General features: G+C 64.4%; 1 protein-coding gene across 3 annotated transcripts; it reads right to left on the reverse strand.

The window, feature by feature from the left end:
• Positions 1 to 1,325: 1,325 nt before the first annotated feature.
• On the reverse strand, positions 1,326 to 18,957 carry Cdh15 (cadherin 15). Of its 3 annotated transcripts, XM_090357117.1 has the most exons (14): positions 18,730 to 18,957; positions 14,536 to 14,691; positions 13,860 to 14,015; positions 12,697 to 12,841; positions 11,053 to 11,213; positions 10,327 to 10,455; positions 9,904 to 10,089; positions 8,154 to 8,407; positions 7,293 to 7,435; positions 6,896 to 7,135; positions 6,551 to 6,790; positions 6,240 to 6,376; positions 5,969 to 6,136; positions 1,326 to 1,805 (listed from the first exon to the last, which is right to left on the reverse strand). In XM_090357117.1, exons 1-14 carry the CDS (start codon positions 18,769 to 18,771, stop codon positions 1,605 to 1,607), a joined length of 2,358 nt encoding a protein of 785 aa, XP_090213243.1. In that variant the 5' UTR covers positions 18,772 to 18,957; the 3' UTR covers positions 1,326 to 1,604. The 3 variants fall into 3 exon arrangements, with proteins under 3 accessions (XP_090213243.1, XP_090213241.1, XP_090213240.1); XM_090357115.1 differs by lacking the exon at positions 18,730 to 18,957 and having other exon boundaries at positions 6,896 to 7,111; positions 14,536 to 14,980; XM_090357114.1 differs by lacking the exon at positions 18,730 to 18,957 and having other exon boundaries at positions 14,536 to 14,980.
• Positions 18,958 to 19,267: the final 310 nt, after the last annotated feature.

The raw sequence follows: 19,267 nt of genomic DNA on the forward strand, positions 1-19,267 counted from the left end.
TGGCGGTGCTGCCCTGGGTCCACACCTGGCCCTGCCACTCACTAGGTTTGGCTATTGCCCTGTGCCAGCCGCGCCCTCAAGGCCAGCCTGGAGTTAGTAGCTGTAGTCCACTATCCTGGCCTTGCTGGCCAATGACTGTCGTGTAGGACAGCCGTCCTGCTGTGGAGCCAGGGCTGAGCTCAAGGCTCAGGGAAAGCTGGGGAAGAGGCACAGCAGTGGCTGTTGGGGCAGAATCCACCCTAAAACTGGCCCATCCCTGAGCCCCAGTGCCCTGGGAGGAAATAAGGGCCAGGGCACTTGGATCTGCCTGCTCATCTCATTGTCCCCCACGAGCGCTGCAGGAAACCAAAGCTAAAGAAGAAAGGAGAGGAGCATCCCGTGTGGGCCTGGAACACCTGCCTGCTCAGGGCACAGCACAGGGCTGAGAGGTCAGGGCCCACCCAGCTTGTAGGCCAGCTCAGTTTAGGATGAGAGTTCCCTCTCCACAGTGCTGGCTGCACTGAGTGGACTTGGTAGGGATGGAGCGCGGGCCCTTGCTCAGAAGCATTGTAAAAGGAGAGGGCAGCAAAGCAAACTCACGGGGCAGATGCATGCCACTGCTATGGGCCCTGTCATGAAGACGCCCACTAGACTTGGAGCCACCTGGCCTCCCAGAGGTCTGGGATGAAGATGGTGTCTCCGAATGGACAGGCGGTGGCGTGGTGGAGAGTCCCAGGCCTTCTACGAAACCACTTGGTCCCTTGTGTCCTAGGATTCCAGGCTGGGAGAGGCCACGCAGCACCGTGGCCTGGTGGGGCTTGGATTCCACTCTGCCCAGCACAGCTGGACAGAAACTTTCCAGGTCAGTTTCCCTCAGGCCACGCCTTGGGCTTTACCCAGGCCCCTGCCACCCTGGCACTCAGACTGCATCACCGCCTTTTCTCCTGCAGGGGGCCGGGCCTTTGAGCCAGGTGGGCCTTCCTCCCGGCCCGCCGCCTCCTGCCACCTGAGAGCCTCAGCGGGGGATCGTCAGGGTCGCCCAGGCTACCCAGCCACCCTCACTGCTCCAGGTCCCGCTCGCTGCCTGCACCACTCACCCTCTCACACACCACCACGCTCACCTGGTGTCCCAGCAACCACACCAAGACAGCCCAGGAAAGGGCAGACCCATCACCCCCAGAAGGCACTGGTCACGGGGGCAATGGGGCTCTGGCCCTGGAGGCCTCAGGGCCTTCCCAGGGAGGAGAGCTGTGCCAGGTAAAGGGCACTTAGTCTTTCTGTCTTACAGCACCGCCTGAGCTCTGCTTGGCCGCGGGGCGAAGGTGAGGCACGGGGTACAGTCCACAAAATTGACCACCGAGTTTTTAATTCTCACCCTTGAGGGTCCAACTCGTACAGAGGAGAGGAGCAGCCACTGGTGATGATGCCTAGTGCCCGTGGAGGGGACCTCGCTGGCTGTCCACTCACTCGGTCCTCCCTGGGGGACTAGGGCCCAGAGGCCCGAGCAGTAGACCCGCCGAGGTCCATCTCTGTCCCCAGGCCAGGACGGGGTATCAGCTGTCTTGCAGGAGCCCTTTCTCTGGGCAGGCACATCCGGGTGGCATACTTAGCTTCCGAGGCTGGCCTTACGGGTGCCCATACATGTCCGCCAGCCTGGCAAAGCGGGGGCCCCAGTCCAGGAGGTAGTTGTAGTCCTGATCCTCGTCGCCCGTGCTGGACAGGATGGAGCTCAGTGTTCCGGCCACGGAGCCACCACCCTCATAGTCGTAGATTAAGGCCGTGTCATAGGGGGGCACGCTGGGGTCGCTGTCTGCAGCCTCCAGGCCCTGGGGAAAGCAGGGCTTGGATCCAACCACGGTCTGGACACCCACCGTCTGCCGGGCTCCAGCACAAGGAAAGGAAGGGGGGGGAGGCGACAGCAGCAGCAGATTTTCTTCCCCAGTAGAATGGGCAGGAGGGGAGGAGCCCTCCCCACTGGGTTCCCCACTACCCGCTACTCAGTGCTAGAACTGCTTCTGTTCCCTAGGGCCTGCTTGGTGGCTGGCAGCCATGTGAGAAAGGCTTAGGGCTGCACCCACTCCTCAGAGCGCCCACACCCCAGAGCACCCACACCCCAGAGCGCCCACTCCGCAGAGCATCCTCATCCCAGAGCGCCCTCATCCCAGAGCGCCCTCATCCCAGAGCGCCCTCATCCCAGAGCGCCCACTCCCCAGAGCGCCCTCATCCCAGAGTGCCCTCATCCCAGAACGCCCACACCCCAGAGCACCCTCATCCCAGAGCGCCCACACCCCAGAGCGCCCTCATCCCAGAGCGCCCACACCCCAGAGCGCCCACACCCCAGAGCACCCTCATCCCAGAGCGCCCTCATCCCAGAGCGCCCACTCCCCAGAGCGCCCTCATCCCAGAGCGCCCACACCCCAGAGCGCCCACACCCCAGAGCACCCTCATCCCAGAGCACCCTCATCCCAGAGCGCCCACACCCCAGAGCGCCCTCATCCCAGAGCGCCCACACCCCAGAGCGCCCACACCCCAGAGCGCCCACACCCCAGAGCACCCTCATCCCAGAGCGCCCTCATCCCAGAGCGCCCACTCCCCAGAGCGCCCTCATCCCAGAGCGCCCACACCCCAGAGCGCCCACACCCCAGAGCACCCTCATCCCAGAGCGCCCTCATCCCAGAGCGCCCACTCCCCAGAGCGCCCACTCCCCAGAGCGCCCACACCCCAGAGCGCCCACACCCCAGAGCACCCTCATCCCAGAGCACCCTCATCCCAGAGCGCCCACACCCCAGAGCGCCCTCATCCCAGAGCGCCCACACCCCAGAACGCCCACACCCCAGAGCGCCCACACCCCAGAGCACCCTCATCCCAGAGCGCCCACACCCCAGAGCGCCCTCATCCCAGAACGCCCACACCCCAGAGCGCCCACACCCCAGAGCGCCCTCATCCCAGAGCGCCCACACCCCAGAGCGCCCTCATCCCAGAACGCCCACACCCCAGAGCGCCCTCATCCCAGAGCGCCCTCATCCCAGAGCGCCCACACCCCAGAGCGCCCACACCCCAGAGCGCCCTCATCCCAGAGCGCCCTCATCCCAGAGCGCCCACACCCCAGAGCGCCCTCATCCCAGAGCGCCCTCATCCCAGAGCGCCCACACCCCAGAGCACCCTCATCCCAGAGCGCCCTCATCCCAGAGCGCCCACTCCCCAGAGCGCCCTCATCCCAGAGCGCCCACACCCCAGAGCGCCCACACCCCAGAGCACCCTCATCCCAGAGCACCCTCATCCCAGAGCGCCCACACCCCAGAGCGCCCTCATCCCAGAGCGCCCACACCCCAGAGCGCCCACACCCCAGAGCGCCCTCATCCCAGAGCGCCCACACCCCAGAGCGCCCTCATCCCAGAACGCCCACACCCCAGAGCGCCCTCATCCCAGAGCGCCCTCATCCCAGAGCGCCCACACCCCAGAGCGCCCACACCCCAGAGCACCCTCATCCCAGAGCGCCCTCATCCCAGAGCGCCCACACCCCAGAGCGCCCTCATCCCAGAGCACCCTCATCCCAGAGCGCCCACACCCCAGAGCGCCCTCATCCCAGAGCGCCCACACCCCAGAGCGCCCACACCCCAGAGCGCCCTCATCCCAGAGCGCCCACACCCCAGAGCGCCCTCATCCCAGAACGCCCACACCCCAGAGCGCCCTCATCCCAGAGCGCCCACACCCCAGAGCGCCCACACCCCAGAGCGCCCTCATCCCAGAGCGCCCACTCCCCAGAGCGCCCACACCCCAGAGCGCCCACACCCCAGAGCGCCCTCATCCCAGAGCGCCCTCATCCCAGAGCGCCCACACCCCAGAGCGCCCTCATCCCAGAGCGCCCACTCCCCAGAGCGCCCACACCCCAGAGCGCCCACACCCCAGAGCGCCCTCATCCCAGAGCGCCCTCATCCCAGAGCGCCCACACCCCAGAGCGCCCTCATCCCAGAGCGCCCACTCCCCAGAGCGCCCACACCCCAGAGCGCCCACACCCCAGAGCGCCCTCATCCCAGAACGCCCACACCCCAGAGCACCCTCATCCCAGAGCGCCCACACCCCAGAGCGCCCACACCCCAGAGCGCCCTCATCCCAGAGCGCCCACTCCCCAGAGCGCCCACACCCCAGAGCGCCCACACCCCAGAGCGCCCTCATCCCAGAGCGCCCTCATCCCAGAGCGCCCACACCCCAGAGCGCCCTCATCCCAGAGCGCCCACTCCCCAGAGCGCCCACACCCCAGAGCGCCCACACCCCAGAGCGCCCTCATCCCAGAGCACCCTCATCCCAGAGCGCCCACTCCCCAGAGCGCCCTCATCCCAGAGCGCCCTCATCCCAGAGCGCCCACTCCCCAGAGCGCCCTCATCCCAGAGCGCCCACACCCCAGAGCGCCCTCATCCCAGAGCGCCCACTCCCCAGAGCGCCCACACCCCAGAGCGCCCACACCCCAGAGCGCCCTCATCCCAGAGCGCCCACACCCCAGAGCGCCCTCATCCCAGAGCGCCCACTCCCCAGAGCGCCCACACCCCAGAGCGCCCACACCCCAGAGCGCCCTCATCCCAGAGCGCCCTCATCCCAGAGCGCCCACACCCCAGAGCGCCCTCATCCCAGAGCGCCCACTCCCCAGAGCGCCCACACCCCAGAGCGCCCTCATCCCAGAGCGCCCTCATCCCAGAGCGCCCACACCCCAGAGCGCCCTCATCCCAGAGCGCCCACTCCCCAGAGCGCCCACACCCCAGAGCGCCCACACCCCAGAGCGCCCTCATCCCAGAGCGCCCACTCCCCAGAGCGCCCACACCCCAGAGCGCCCACACCCCAGAGCGCCCTCATCCCAGAGCACCCTCATCCCAGAGCGCCCACTCCCCAGAGCGCCCTCATCCCAGAGCGCCCACTCCCCAGAGCGCCCTCATCCCAGAGCGCCCTCATCCCAGAGCGCCCACTCCCCAGAGCGCCCTATCCCAGAGCGCCCACACCCCAGAGCGCCCTCATCCCAGAGCACCCTCATCCCAGAGCGCCCTCATCCCAGAGCGCCCACTCCCCAGAGCGCCCTCATCCCAGAGCGCCCACTCCCCAGAGCGCCCACACCCCAGAGCGCCCACACCCCAGAGCGCCCTCATCCCAGAGCACCCTCATCCCAGAGCGCCCACTCCCCAGAGCGCCCACACCCCAGAGCGCCCACACCCCAGAGCGCCCACACCCCAGAGCGCCCTCATCCCAGAGCGCCCACACCCCAGAGCGCCCTCATCCCAGAGCGCCCACTCCCCAGAGCGCCCACACCCCAGAGCGCCCACACCCCAGAGCGCCCTCATCCCAGAGCGCCCTCATCCCAGAGCGCCCACACCCCAGAGCGCCCTCATCCCAGAGCGCCCACTCCCCAGAGCGCCCACACCCCAGAGCGCCCTCATCCCAGAGCGCCCTCATCCCAGAGCGCCCACACCCCAGAGCGCCCTCATCCCAGAGCGCCCACTCCCCAGAGCGCCCACACCCCAGAGCGCCCACACCCCAGAGCGCCCTCATCCCAGAGCGCCCTCATCCCAGAGCGCCCTCATCCCAGAGCGCCCACACCCCAGAGCGCCCTCATCCCAGAGCGCCCACTCCCCAGAGCGCCCACTCCCCAGAGCGCCCACACCCCAGAGCGCCCTCATCCCAGAGCGCCCTCATCCCAGAGCGCCCTCATCCCAGAGCGCCCACACCCCAGAGCGCCCTCATCCCAGAGCGCCCTCATCCCAGAGCGCCCACACCCCAGAGCGCCCTCATCCCAGAGCGCCCACTCCCCAGAGCGCCCACACCCCAGAGCGCCCACTCCCCAGAGCACCCTCATCCCAGAGCGCCCACTCCCCAGAGCGCCCTCATCCCAGAGCGCCCACACCCCAGAGCACCCTCCCCAGAGCGCCCACTCCCCAGAGCGCCCTCCCCAGAGCGCCCACTCCCCAGAGCGCCCTCCCCAGAGCGCGCTCCCCAGGGTGCTCACCCCACTGATGAAGCTGGCCATGTCCGCAGGGCTGTGAGGCAGGGCGCGGTGAGCGGGGCGCGCGTGGCTGAGCGGGGCGTCCCGGCGGCGGAGGGGCGCCCTTCCCGGGGCCAGGCCCCGCGTGGCCAGCTCGGTTGGGTGGCGCAGCTGGCTGAGGTCGTAGGCGTCCTGCGGGGACAGCCGCGTCTGGCTGGAGCGCCCCTGCCCCGCAAGGGGCCCCAGGCCTGCCCTTCGCGCAGCCCTCCGCGCCCACCCGCGCCCCGCCCCGCACCTGGTCCTCCTCTCCTCCCCCCTGCTCGTCGTAGTGGAGGATGTTGTCCCGGAGGTCGTCCTGGGGCGCAGGCAGCAGGCCCTTGTTCTGGGCTGGCCGGTGGCACCGGGCGCGGAGCACAGCCAGCAGAGCCAGCACTGGAGACAGATGGGGGTGCGGGAGCCTCAGGAGGAGGGGTCGAGGCGGGGGCGGGGCGGGGCGGGGCTGGGGCCGGGGCGGGGGCCGGGGCGTGGGCGGGGGCCGGGGCGTGGGCGGGGGCCGGGGCGGGGCCGGGGGGAGGAGGAGGAGGCGGGGCCGGGGCCGGCACTCACTCAGCGTCAGGAAGGCGCAGGCCAGCACCACCAGCAGGGCTTCCAGGCTGACGCCCGTGCCCCCCACCCGCAGGGCGGAGGCTCCGGGCAGGCAGGTGCCGTCGGGTCCGCAGCGGCACGCGGTCACGTTCAGCGGCTGCTCCCGCTGCTGCGGCGGCTGCCCCGAGTCCCGGAGCAGCAGGCGGAGGCGGTACTGGCCCTCGGGGACCGGGTGCAGGGGCCGCAGGCGCGCGTGGCTGGCTGGGGAGGACGGTGCCGCAGGGTGAGGGGCCGCCCCTACCTCCCCCCCCCCCCCCCCCCGCTCGGGATGACCCCCGCCCGGCCCGGAGCCGAGGGTGGGCGCACCATTGATCTGGCTGAGGCTCCAGTTCCGGCCTAGCTCGGGGACCCCGGGGCTCAGCTGGAAGTGGAAGGGGGCTCCGTGCGGGGGCAGGTCCTCGTCCGAGGCCCCCAGCAGCAGGCCGGGGCCCCGGTCTGGCTCACTGCACAGGCTGCTGGCGAGCAGGAAGGCCAGCGCCGGCGCGTGGTCGTTGACCTCCAAGATCTCGATGGACAGCGTTCCTGTGGCGGTGCGGGGGGGCAGAACTGCAGGCAGAGGAGGCGCTGTGGGCCCCAGTCAGGACCTGGCCTTGGCCCCCTGCCCACCAGCCCACACTCAGAGGGGGGCCGGGGCGGGGACAGAGAAGTCCAGCGAGGGCGCCTCAAGATCAGAGCCCAGGAGCCTGCGCAGCTTCTCACTCACCATCGTCCACAGCCAGGATAATGGCCCTGTACCAGCCATCCTTGAGGAAGGGCGAGGCCGGGCTGAGCACACGCCGGGTCTGGATGCGGCCCGTGGTTCCATCCACGTGCAGCCAGTCCTCGGGGTCATAGTCCTTGGAGTAGCTGTGGGTGGGGAGCGGAGAGGAGGAACTTGAGCCCCCCCCAGACTTAGAAATGGGGTCACACGGAGACATCCCAGTACACACACTACATGCGTGTACCATCCATTCTGTGTGCACCATGTCACACTGCACATGCGTGGGTGCGGCTCTTGCAGCAATAGAAGGACGGCCTGGATTCCACTCCGCCCGGCGCTGGGCCTGGGCAGGACGTCACAGAGCCAGACATGGGTGCCGGGGCTGGGCTCAGGGCTGGTGGGGAAGGCGAGGCCCTATGGCCTCCCTGCAGAAGCAGCAGCCCACCAGACTCACACGTCTGCACTCAGAGGTCACCAGAACACATGCTGGCCAACTGTGTCCTCCTGGGGCCCAGCCTCACTTTTTTTTTTTTTTTACCAGTCCTGGGGCTTAAACGTGGGGCCTGGGCACTGCCCTTGGGCTTTGTCTAGGCTAGAGCTCTACCACTTGAGCCACAGCACCACTTCCGGCTTTTTCTGTGTATGTGCTACCAAGGAATCGAACCCGGGTCTTCATGCATGCTCGACGAGCACTCTAAATAGGCCAAATTCCTGTTCCCTCGGCCTCAACCTCACAGTTCTTGTGACTGAAGGCTCTGAGGTCCTGGGGATGCAGACAAATGGCTTCCCTTTACCCTCAGAGGCTAGGGGCACATAGGTGTCGTGACTGCCCTCCGCCTCACCCCAGGATCCAGGGAGCCCCACCTGACTCTCTGCAGCTGTTGTGTGTCGGGGTCTTGGGCAGAAAAGGTGGTCACGAAGGTTCCTGGTGGGGCCCCCTCAGCCAGGCTGGTCCGAAGTGGGTTCTCCAGGAACACTGGGGCCTCGTTCGCATCCTGAACCCACACACTGACCCTGGCCTGGCCCCGCTGGGCCCGGGGGACAGCGGCCTGCAGTGGGGCCTCATTCTGCACAGACACTGTGAGCTCGTAACGCTCGCAGCTCTCGTAGTCCAGGGGCTGTGAGGGGAGGAGGGCAGAGCAGGCCACCGGCTCAGAGCTCAGATCCCAGGTCCCCACCCACCCCCGTTCTGTCACGAGGGCTTACTTTTCCTCCTGCCTTTCCTTGTTTTGTGGCAGCTCTAGGAAGCTGACACATGGGGCTTTTTCACTCAAGGCTCTACCACCTGATGCACACCAGTTCCAGCTTTTCACTGGTTAATTAGACAAGAGGCTCATGGGTTTGTCTGCCCAAGCTGGCTTTGAATCGTGATTCTCGGGTCTCACGTCTCCTGAGTAGCCAGGGTAGAGACATGACCCCCAGATCCTGGCTCCTTCAGCGCCTGCTTGACCTTGATACAATAAACCACTGGAGTAAAAGGCCCAACAACGTGAAGTTAACAAAATAAATACCCATTTCCAAAATGAGTCTGTCAGGTGTGCTTCCAGAGCCACGGTGTCCTGCAGTCACGCTCACCTCTGGTGTGACGGTGATGTCACTTGGCGCGGAGGCTCACCTCAGATGGTGGGCTTCCAGAGCCGCGTGCAGGGGAGTCTACCTCAAGAGTGGGCTTCCAGCTTAGTCCAAAATTGCATGAGCCCATTTCTTGCAATTAACCTTTCTCCCCATTCTCTTTCTCTCCCTCCCTCTCTCTCTGTACAGGAATTCAAACTCAAGGCCTTATGCTTGCCCAGCAGTCACTCCACGTGAGCCATGTCCCAGAGCCTCTTCTATGTGCCTGGGAGACAGCAGTGCTGAACTTTCACACTCAACTTATTTGAGCTGAGGTTGCCCTACTTTTCTTCCCCCAGTCTTGGGGCTTGAACTCAGGGCTTGAGCACTGTCCCTGTGCTGTTTGCTCAGGCTCGTGCTCTAACACTTGGGGCCATCGTGCTGCTTCCATTTTTCTGGTGGTTAATTGGAGGTAAACATCCCGTGCCCAGACTGGTTTCTGTGATCCTCAGGTCTCAGCCTCCTGAGTAGTTAGGGTTGCAGACATGAGCCCCCGCTGCCCGGCTCTCCCTGACTTTTTGTCTGGGCTGGCCTCAAACCATAATGCTCCCATTCTAGGCCTCCTGAGTGTTTGGAAGTGTATCACGGCCACTCCACCAGCCAGAAGTATCCACACGTCTCTCCATCTCTATCTCCACACGTATATTTGCGTGTGTGTGTGTGTGTGTGTGTTCCTCTGAACTTGTTCTGAAGCGCAGCTGAGACTGCCAGGGGTGCAGCTGTGCTCTTTACTGTTCTTTCTGAAGGAGGACCTGGCTCTGTAGCTCACGCTGGTCACACATTTGTTCTCCTCCTGCCCCAGCCTTCCGAGAGGCTGGGTGCTTCCCCGGTGGACGCTGATCACAAAATCCCATGTACCTCTGCTCTGGGCTTCTGCCCAGCACCCCACCTTCCCCCCCCTCACCCAGGGGTGCGCAGAATGAGGCCCAAGGGCACAGGAGGGCAGAGGTCACCATCCTGCAGGGAGGAGCCCCGAGCAGCATGAGGACCAGGATCTGCTCACCTTTGCCACAGACAACACACCCTCATTGGTCTTGGGGTCCGTGCGGATTGTGAACTGCCGGTCAGGGTCACCTTCCAGGATGGTGAACCTGGCCCTCCAGTTGGGAGAGCCAGGCAGGTCCCTGTCTTCCACCTGGAGCCGTCCCACATCCATTCCGCTGACAGCCTCGGTGGCCTCCATGAAGAACTGGGGGAGCCCCACCGCAGTTATCCAGGGGTGGGGGCCATGGGGGGGCTTCTCAGGGCCCGGGGGCCCGGGCTCTTTCCCACCTCTCCCACTCCTTCCTCCCTGACTCTGCTGCCTGCTACTGGGCATCTCCTGGTTTGTCTGTCTGTCCCCTGAGTCTTGGGCTGTGTGCACTCTGCGTGCTCCTGGAGACCCCCAGGATGCTTCCCTTTAGGGGAAAGGCTGAGGAGGGGGTACCTCGTCCCTGGTGAACTCCGGGGCATTGTCATTGACGTCGTCCAGGGAGATGATGGCTGAGGCCGTGGCCGTGAGGCCTTCTCCAGACATGTCTGCCACCTGCAGGGTCAGGTTGTACACAGCGACCACCTGGCAGGGAGGTGGTATGGAGTCAGGAGACCAGTCCTTCCCAAGCACAGGAGTTTGGTGACTTGGGTACCCCAGCCTCTCCCCCAGCCCGTGGATGGACAAGCAGTCAGCCTGGGCCCTGCCCTACAGAACTTGTTTAGTAGCAAGGACAGAGATGGCAGGCGGAGCCCGTGCTGGGAGGCTTCCCAGGCATCGTCAGCCAGCACGGAGCTCTGGCCATGCGGGAAGTGGCCCCGGCAAGGGGAAGGACGGGAGTGAGAGCAAGAGCAGGGAAGCAGGTGAAGGGGGAGGTGGGCCCTGGTATTCCTGAGGAAATGGGCTGGGGGTGGGGGTCTCTCACAGCACAGCAGTGACAATAGGACAGACACGAGGCCTTCATCCTGCCTGCGCAGCAGCCACAGATCTACCTGAGGCCAGGGATGAAGCTGTTTGGAAGCACGTAGGGCGGTTGTTCTGACCTGTGGGGGTGAGTCCCAGGCCCCAGGTGCAGAGGCCGAGGGAGTCGGGGGGAGAGGCCACAGGAGGCGGGCTGCAGAGGCGGGGGAATGGGTGGAGGGGTGGGCGAGCAGGTGGTAGGGGGCACAGTGGCGTTCTCACCTCCCGGTCCAGCCCCACTTGCACAGTGCGGATCTCGCCCGTCTGCTCGTGGATGCTGAAGAGCTCTGCGCTGCCCTGCTGTAGGATGGAAAACCGCAGGGCTGCGTTGTCCGTCTCTGGGTCGTCGGCGTCTGTGGCCTCCGCCCGGGTCACAAAGGTGCCTGCGGTAGAGGGTGGGGTGTGCTGAAGCCCTCGGGGCACTGTGGGGGAGGGCTCATCCAGGCCCAGGCCCGGGTCTCACAGGCGGTGACCACGGAGGGGACAGGTGACTTGCTGCTGTCTGCTCCAGCCTGGCCCCATTCAGCACACCTCTTGCCAGTCCTGCTGACTGTCTGCTTTGTGCAAGGTCAACCTCACAGGGACATCACATGGGCTTTCAAGAGGTGAAGAGCTGTCAGCTGCCCTCCACCAGGTGCTCGGCCAGCCAAGGGAGCCCAGGTGCACCAGGGTCCAGCAGATTTGGCACACGCATGCCCTCCAAGGCCCCACCAAGGCCCCATCTGCAGAGGAATGGGGTGTGATGGAGCGGTGGGTGTGACTGAGGTGTCACAGCAAAGGTCCTTGACCTCAAGGGTCTGACTTACTTATCTCTGATGCCATGTAATGCCCACAGCGCGTGAGCATCAATCCCCAGTCCAGCCCTGAAAGGTTCAGCATCTGTGTACACAGAGCTAATGGCCTGGTGACCTGTGGCATGATATCAGCACATTCTGCAGGTTTCCATGTCCTACAGAAGCTGGCTAGATTTTCCTGTCGGTACCAGGTGCCTGTGGTTCAAGTCCCAGGACTGGTACCCACATGCACACACACAGCCAAAAGGAACGCTGCCTTTACCTCCCCTCCCCCTCCTAGATTGGGGTCTGAACTCAGGGCCTTAGTGCATCTTGCTAGGTAGGCTAAGACTCTGGTGATATGAGCCCCCCTGCTGTTTTGAATCTTGAAGAATGAAAAAAGGATGAAACTAGACCCTCCAGGGGTGAGGGGAGGGAAATGGGGACAAAAACATGAGAAGTGTTACCAATGTGTGAGAAATAATGCACCTACTACCTGACAAATGTATCTGTAACCCCTCTATAAATTAGCCCAACAATAAAAAAAAAGAAATAAAAAAATAGACACACCAGAATGGGGTTAAAAAAACAAGGCAAGCTGTGACAGTCTCTGAATTCTGAGATCTGGGTTTAACACACCATGGGATGTGGAGAGGGAGGAAGGACTGGGCTTTCTGCCCTGCCTAGATAGACACCTTGGTGAAGGGGGATCAGCAGGGCCAGGCCTGAATCACCCATGCTGGACAAGTGCCTCTCCACTAGGCTATAGCCCAGCCAGAAATTCTTTTTTTTTTTTTTTTTTTGCCAGTCCTGGGCTTGAGCTCAGGGCCTGAGCACTGTCCTTGGACTTTCTCAAGGCTAGAGCTCTACCACTTGAGCCTCAGCACCACTTCCGGCTTTTTTCTATGTATGTGGTACCAAGGAATCGAACCCTGGTATTTGTGCATGCTAGGCAAGCACTTTAACCACTAGGCCAAACTCCCCGCCCCAGCCAGAAATTCTTGCACAAAGGAATCGGACTGCTGAGCTCCTGAAGCCCTGCCCTTGGGTGGGGCCTCCCCTCAGCCGCCCCCTCCTCAGGACAGGGCCTCACCTGGGGCCGCCCCCTCCAGCACTCGGCCTAGGAACACCTCCTGCAGGAAAGCCGGCCGGTTGTCATTCTGATCCACCACCACAATCTCCAGGTCTGTGGGGTCCTCCAGAGTGGACCCACCCAGGTCCAGGGCAAAGGCCCTCAGCTATGGGAACAGAAGGACAAGGCTCACCATAGCACTTGGTGCTAGGCAGAAGGGGCAGAAGAAGCAGACTGGCTTCAGCTGAGAGCAGCAAAGTCCAAAGGAGCACAGGTGCCTCAAGAGGGGGGCTCTCCGGGGAGCCTGGCCTCTCCTGGAGGATGGATGGGGCTGCACCTGGGCTCTCAGCCTCTCCTTCCCTTACCCTAGATGGCTGTGGCTTCGCTGAGGGAATGTAGTTTTCTGGTACCCATTACATTTTATGTTATTGCAGCAGATGAAGTTATTTATATTATCTGGTCTTTGTGTAGCCTCCAACAGCAGCTCTCCCTGCCCTGGCCTCCACAATGCTAAGATTCTCGGAGAGTGCCACCACACTTCCTTTTCTTTCAAGTCAAGAATGCTCTGATGACAGGCTGGAGGCATGTCCCAAATGGCAGTGAGGCCTGCCCAGCAGTGCGAAATCCTCAATTCAAACCCCAGCGCTGCCTAAAACAACAAGAGCATTTAATGAGCAGCATGAGATCATGCAATGCCTGTAGTCCCCAGAACTACTCTGGGAGGCAGGAGCAGGAAGATTTTGAGTCAGAGGCCAGCACAGGCAACGTTACTGAGACCTTTTCTTAAAAACAAACCACAAAGGGCCGATGGTATGGTTCAAGAGTCTGACTGTGTAATTAGCCTGCCTCAGGCCTAGGTTTGATCCCTACTATCCTAGGGAGAAAAAAATCTCCACTGAAGCTGGTGTAGCGGCTCTGCCTGTAACCCTACTCAGGAGGCTGAGGTCTGAGGATCCTGGTTCCAAACCAGTCCAGGCTGAAAAGTGTGAGAGTCTTATCTCTAATTAATCACCAGGAAAAGGAAATGGTGCTGTGGCTCAAGTGGCAGCGTGCGAACCTTGGGTGGAAGAGCTCAGGGACAGCGCCCCGACAAGACGGAGCTCCTGTGGCCTGGAGCCCTGCAGGGGCTGGACCCTAGGCAGGTGGCGGGCTCTCCCCCCACTTCTGGGGGCAGGGGGGCCCACCCGGAAGCGATCCGTGGTCTCCCGGTCCAGCATGGCATTGAGGAACACCTTTCCCGTGAACTTGTCTATGGAGAAGAGGCCGCGGGGCTCCTCGTCCACGCCAGGCCCCTGGATGCTGTAGATGACACTGCCTGGCTGCTGCTTGTCTGACTTGATCTGCAAGGAGGGAAGGAGGCTGGGTGGTGCCTCCCTTCCCCTGTCCCCCCTACCCTCACCCCTCAGAATGGAGGTAAGGTGCTGAGCCCCAGGGCGACCCCATCCATCCCCATCCTCCATCAGGTCTCAGCCCAGCACCCCCCCTCCCCTGCACCTGGGCCCAGGATATGGACGGAGTGTGCAGAAAGCTGAGGGCCTCAGCGCAGGCCCATGGGGCCCTGTGAGGGACAGACCGGACGCCACACGGGGCGCCAGCCTGGAGTCTGGGGCTGTGGTGTCTGCTGCTGGGCAGGGGTGGCCGAGCTCCTGCACGTCACACACAGCACGAGGTAGGCAGGTTCTGTCTTCCTCCAGAGGAGACATCTAGACCCCCAGGCGGGCAGCTCTGCCCCCAGGCCTTGCTCCCTCCACAACTTGTAGGGGGTGCTCAGAACCCACCAGGACAACCTGGCCTTCCTCTACTCCACCCTGCCCTCTGCCCTCTGCCCTCTGCCCTCCACCCTCCGCCCTCCGTCCTCACCTGCACCAAGGGGTAGGGAAGGCGCTTGTGGTTCTCAGACACGCTGATGGGTGGGATGACCCAGGCTCTCCGCACGCGACCCAGGCCTGATGCATGGCGCCAGGGGTACAGGGTGCTGGGCTGCAGCGAGGGGACCCCTGCGGACAGACTGAGGCTCTGCAACAAAGACAGGTACACAGCGTGGGGGCCGCACATTGGGAAGGCCCACAGCAGGGCGGCAGGTCCCGGGCGCATGCACAAGGCACACAGATTGGGGGGGTTGTGTGGCTCCACCTCTAGGGTATGTACCCTCAAAGCCCACGCCTGCATCCTCCTCCCTTGCCTAGGAGCCCCAGAATCTGACTACAGCCACAGGGTCCCCAAGCTCTTGGGAGTGTTTATTGACTGGCTGAGGGAGGGGATGTGAGGATTCTGGGTCCCCCCTGACATCCCTGAGGTGCCAGAGATACGCCTGCCCGGGATGCTCAGGACCCCAAGAAAGTAGAAGGCTGCCTGGGCGGGGCGGGGCAGGGAACCCAACCCAGTGAAGTGCAGCCCTCACAGCAAGCCTGTGGGCAGAGGGCACAGTGGCCCGGGCTGGAGGCCCCTCCACAAGTCCAGCTGTCCAAGGCAAGACCGTGGGCTAGAAGGTAGGAGACGGCGTGTGGCCTCTCGGCCTCCTCAAAGCTTGCAATTTTACGGGTGGTTCAAGGCTGATCAGAGCAATGCCTGCTCTGGGAGACGAGACCCCAGTATCCTCTGCACCCAGGCGTCTGCACCCAGTCTTTCACCATCCACACTTAACCAGCTGAGCATCCAAATGTCCCCTCTGCCAACCAGGCCTGAGGCCTCCATTCCAAAAGCTCCCGGGAGCCAGGAGGGGACGCTTGAGACCAGGTGGGCGGTCAAACTGAAGCAGCTGCCTCTGCGATGCTGGGCCTGGGCAAGACCCCCGCCTACCTCCCCCGTGAGTGGTGACATCCCTGGAGACCAGACAGAAGCAGACCCTTTCCACAGAGGGAGGCCTGGGGTGGCCCAGGAGAGGGCTCAGAGCCTAGCCCGACAGGCCTGTCCTCACAGATGGCAGCTGTCAACACTGCCAAGCACCAACACTTCCAGGGCAGGCAGTCTCCTGCCAACACAAACCTGCCTGCCCTCCGGGGGCGTTGGGCACAACCTCAGGGACCCCAGGAGCTGCTTTTCAAGTCCTGGGCAGCAGAGAGCGGGTCCCTGGTACACACCCTCCTCTTCCTCCACCACCGGGTCCCAGAGCTCTGGGGGCTAGAGTTAGTTCTGAGAATGAGACCCAGAGGCTGAATGTCTGCCCAAAACCACACAGGCCTGAATCCTAACCACAGCTCACAGGAGGGAAATGGTGCTCTGTAGAATCCCCACATTTTAGTCGTCTCAGGCCAGACCTGATGGAGCAGGCGAGGAGCGGAGCTTCCTGGCTGTATGGTGGAATGTGGCTAAAGGAGACAGGGCACAGCCCTGCCAGCGCAATGCTTCTACTCTGTCCAGATGCCCCGAGCCAGCACAGCCCACACCCCCCTGCCAGCTGCTGCAGCTGCACACCCACAGCCTTGGCACCAGCTGGGTGTGGTGAAGGCAGAGCCTGGGAATCTTGTGTCCACAGCCTGTCCACAGCCCAGGTTCATGGGGTCAGTGGAACCTCAGAGCCTCGGCAGGGCCCCTGGCCTGGATTTGAGGCCACAGTGGGTGTGGGTGGGTGCCTGGCAGGCAGGCCCCAGCCAGCTTCCGGCTGTGGGGGCATTTGTCCAGCTGACCCATCGTTCTCCTGCCCCACACCCTTCCCAGAAAGTGTGGCACGCTGGGGGGAAGGCCTGCAGCCTCACCAGGCAGCTCGGACATCTGGTGCCTGGGACAATGCCACAGGGACACAGATGGCTCCTAGAAACGTCATGCCCAGGACCCAGGACAAGGACGGAGCATTGGGCGGAAGGTTTTGTCCAGTCCTCAGTGCCCCGGCTCGGTGAGTCCTGATCCTACCCTGACTAAGCAGAGTCTGGAAGCCTGAGACACTCAGGACCCCCATTCTAGACCCTCACTCCTGAGATCTGCCGACCATGACACCCAACGCTGAGGAACTACAGGAGTCAGAGCTCCTGTCCTGCACCAAGAGCACCGGGCAAGGAGGCCCTTTGTCTACACGCTGAGTGGGAACACTCCTGACCTTCCCCAGGGAATCCACAGCCCCTGCCGGTACAGCCAGCAGGGCTCAGAGACCAGGGATCCCATCTGGGGGCGCCAGATGCCCTTCCCTCTGCACAGTGGGCAGAGCAGGAGGCCTGCTGGGGTCCTATAGTCCGCTGCTGGGACCCAGTGGAGCCACAGGTAACATGGTGAGAGCCACAGCTGTGCTGGAGAGTGGGGGAGGCGTGCCGGACAAAGAGCTGAGGAGCACTCCTTCCCCAGGCACAGCCGAGCCTAACCACACAGTGTGGGTGTGGGGAAGACTCGGCGATCCCCACCGAGATCCTAGAGCCATCCTAGGTTCTGGGCCTGTGCCCAGCGAGAGCCCCCGGGGGGTGGGATCTGCTTGGGGAGGGCCCCCTGCCCTGACTCACTGCCAGTTCTGCAGGCCGGAGCCCCTCCCCCAGGCTGGAACTCAGAGCCACTCGTTCCTGGATGGCCAGAATGCCTGGAATGGTCCAGCTGTTGGCTGGGCCCAGGGTGGGCCCCACATTCCCCTCAGCACCACCCTTTCCAGTTGCTGCCGCCGTCAGAGGAGGGGAGATCAGGGGGTGGACAGGCAGCTGTTCCCACCCATCTGTCCCGCCCTGTCCCCAGACAGCACGGCTCTCCTGTGCCCAGAGCCACAGGCGCCTCTGTCTTGGTCATTGTTACAGGCTCACAGGATGGAGGCCTGCTGCGGGGAGGCTTCTCCCTGGCTGGATGGACCTCACCCACCGAGCACCAGGAGGTGCTGCCAAGGCCCCCCCTCTCCTTCAGAGGCCATGTGGCCTCTCAGACACAGGGAATTCCCATTCGCCCATTCCCCAGCCTGCCTCCCGTGGGGCTGGGAGCTGGGTGTAAGACCAGCAAGCAGGGGCAGGCAGACATAGGGCTGTCTAATTCACTGATGCTACTTGGAGATTCAAGGGGCCTCAGGCAGGGCAAAGGGCCAAGGGGAGAGTCCATGCAGAGCCCCCCTCCACCCACCAGGGCGGACGGCCCACTCGAGAGCCCAGGAAGGTGCAGGAAGGAATGGCCAGAGGGCCACCTCAGGACCTATAGAGCAGGACAAGAATGGGCAGTCCTCGAGATGACTGAAGGAAGATGGGAAGGGTACTGATATGCGCATTCTGGTGGGTCCATGAGACACTCCACACCAAGGCTCATGGGAGCCACACTGCTAGCTCTGGCGGCCAGGCACCTCTGGTGGTTGCCGCCCCAGTCTGACCCCTAGGCATCCAGCTGCCTGCCCGGAGGGGGAAGAAGAGTCCGATCTGGTCCACACACTCCACAGCAGGGCCCCCTGCAGACACCCCACAGCCAGCGTGGGCTGTCCGGGAATGTCCGGCAAGCACTCGGCCTCAGGGTGCTGAGGAGGAGTGCCGCTCGCCTGGCGAGGTCACTTCGAATCCCGGCTGGGTGTGGGGCGCTGGGCATCCTGACTGTGTGGCACCACTGTCCCACATGGGGAGGGGATGAGGGCCCCAGGCCAGGGGTGGAGCAGGGGCAGCTGCTCTAGGGTCTGACTGGCCAATGCCTGGTCAGCTGCCAGGACTGAAACCTGAGTCCACCAGCCGGAGCTGCAGGAGATCTGTGGGAATTCAAGGGGACCAGGAAAATGCTGGGTGAGGGCTGGGAAGGAACTGACAGCTCCAGGACGGCCTGACCGCCCGAGGGGCACCCCACTGCCCCCCAGGGCACACAGGGACGGGATGGCACACCACCCTGGCCTGGGCCCAGCCGCCCCTCCGTCCCTGGGGGCCCCTCCGTCCCTGGGGGGCCCCTCCGCCCTCCGGCCCAGCCCCAGCCGCCTGCAGTCTGGGGCTCAGCGGCGGGCCTTCCTGGGAGCCCCGGGGCGGGACTCGGTGGGAGCCCTGCCTCCCCATCTTGGCCCTGCAGAGGCCTGGGTGCCAGGGCCCCACAGCTGCCGCGGGGCTCGGGCGGCGGTGTGGACGCGGCGTGGGGCGGGGCGCCCCGCCGGCAGGTGGTGTGCGAGGCCGGGGCGTCGGGGCGCCTTACCTGGGTGAGCAGCCCGAGGGCGAGGAGCAGAGGGGCTTCCATCCCGGCGGCGGGCGGCGGGAGCGGCGGGCGCGGCGGGCGTGGAGGCCGGCGGGCCCCGCGGAGCTGACTGACTGACAGCGCAAGTGCGCGGGCGGCCGGCCCGGGGCTGCACGTGTGCGGAGGGGCGGGGCGGGCGGGGCAGGGGCGGGGCCGAGGCTGAGTGACAGCTCGCCAGCGGCCGGGCGGAGCGGGGATTGGGGCCCGGGTGACGGCACGTGTGCGGAGGGGCGGGGCGGGGCGGGGCCGCGGCTGAGCGACAGCTCGCCAGCGACCGGGCGGAGCGGGGATTGGGGCCCGGGTGACGGCACGTGTGCGGAGGGGCGGGGCGGGGCGGGGCGGGGCGGGGCCGAGGCTGAGTGACCGCACACTAGCGACGGGACAGAGCCCGTACTGGGGTCTGAGTGACGGCACGTGTGAGGAGGGGCGGGGCGGGGCGGGGCCGAGGCTGAGTGACCGCACACTAGCGACGGGACAGAGCCCGTACTGGGGTCTGAGT

This window comes from Megascapheus bottae, chromosome 24 (genome assembly GCF_031878675.1).
Source record: "Megascapheus bottae isolate mThoBot1 chromosome 24, mThoBot2.hap1, whole genome shotgun sequence".
Lineage (NCBI taxonomy): Eukaryota > Metazoa > Chordata > Mammalia > Rodentia > Geomyidae > Megascapheus > Megascapheus bottae.

Bases quoted from the DNA above. Each gene is read 5' to 3' on its own strand.
- Cdh15 (XM_090357114.1), bottom strand. From the start codon at position 14,844: ATGCAGGCGTGGGCTTTGAGGGTACATACCCTAGAGGTGGAGCCACAC. The intron at 7,436-8,153 runs GTGGGGCTCCCT...CCCCACCCACAG, and splicing joins CAACAGCTGCAGAGAGTCAG to CTACTCCAAGGACTATGACC. The intron at 6,137-6,239 runs GTGCGGGGCGGG...CTGTCCCCGCAG, and splicing joins GGGGAGGAGAGGAGGACCAG to GACGCCTACGACCTCAGCCA.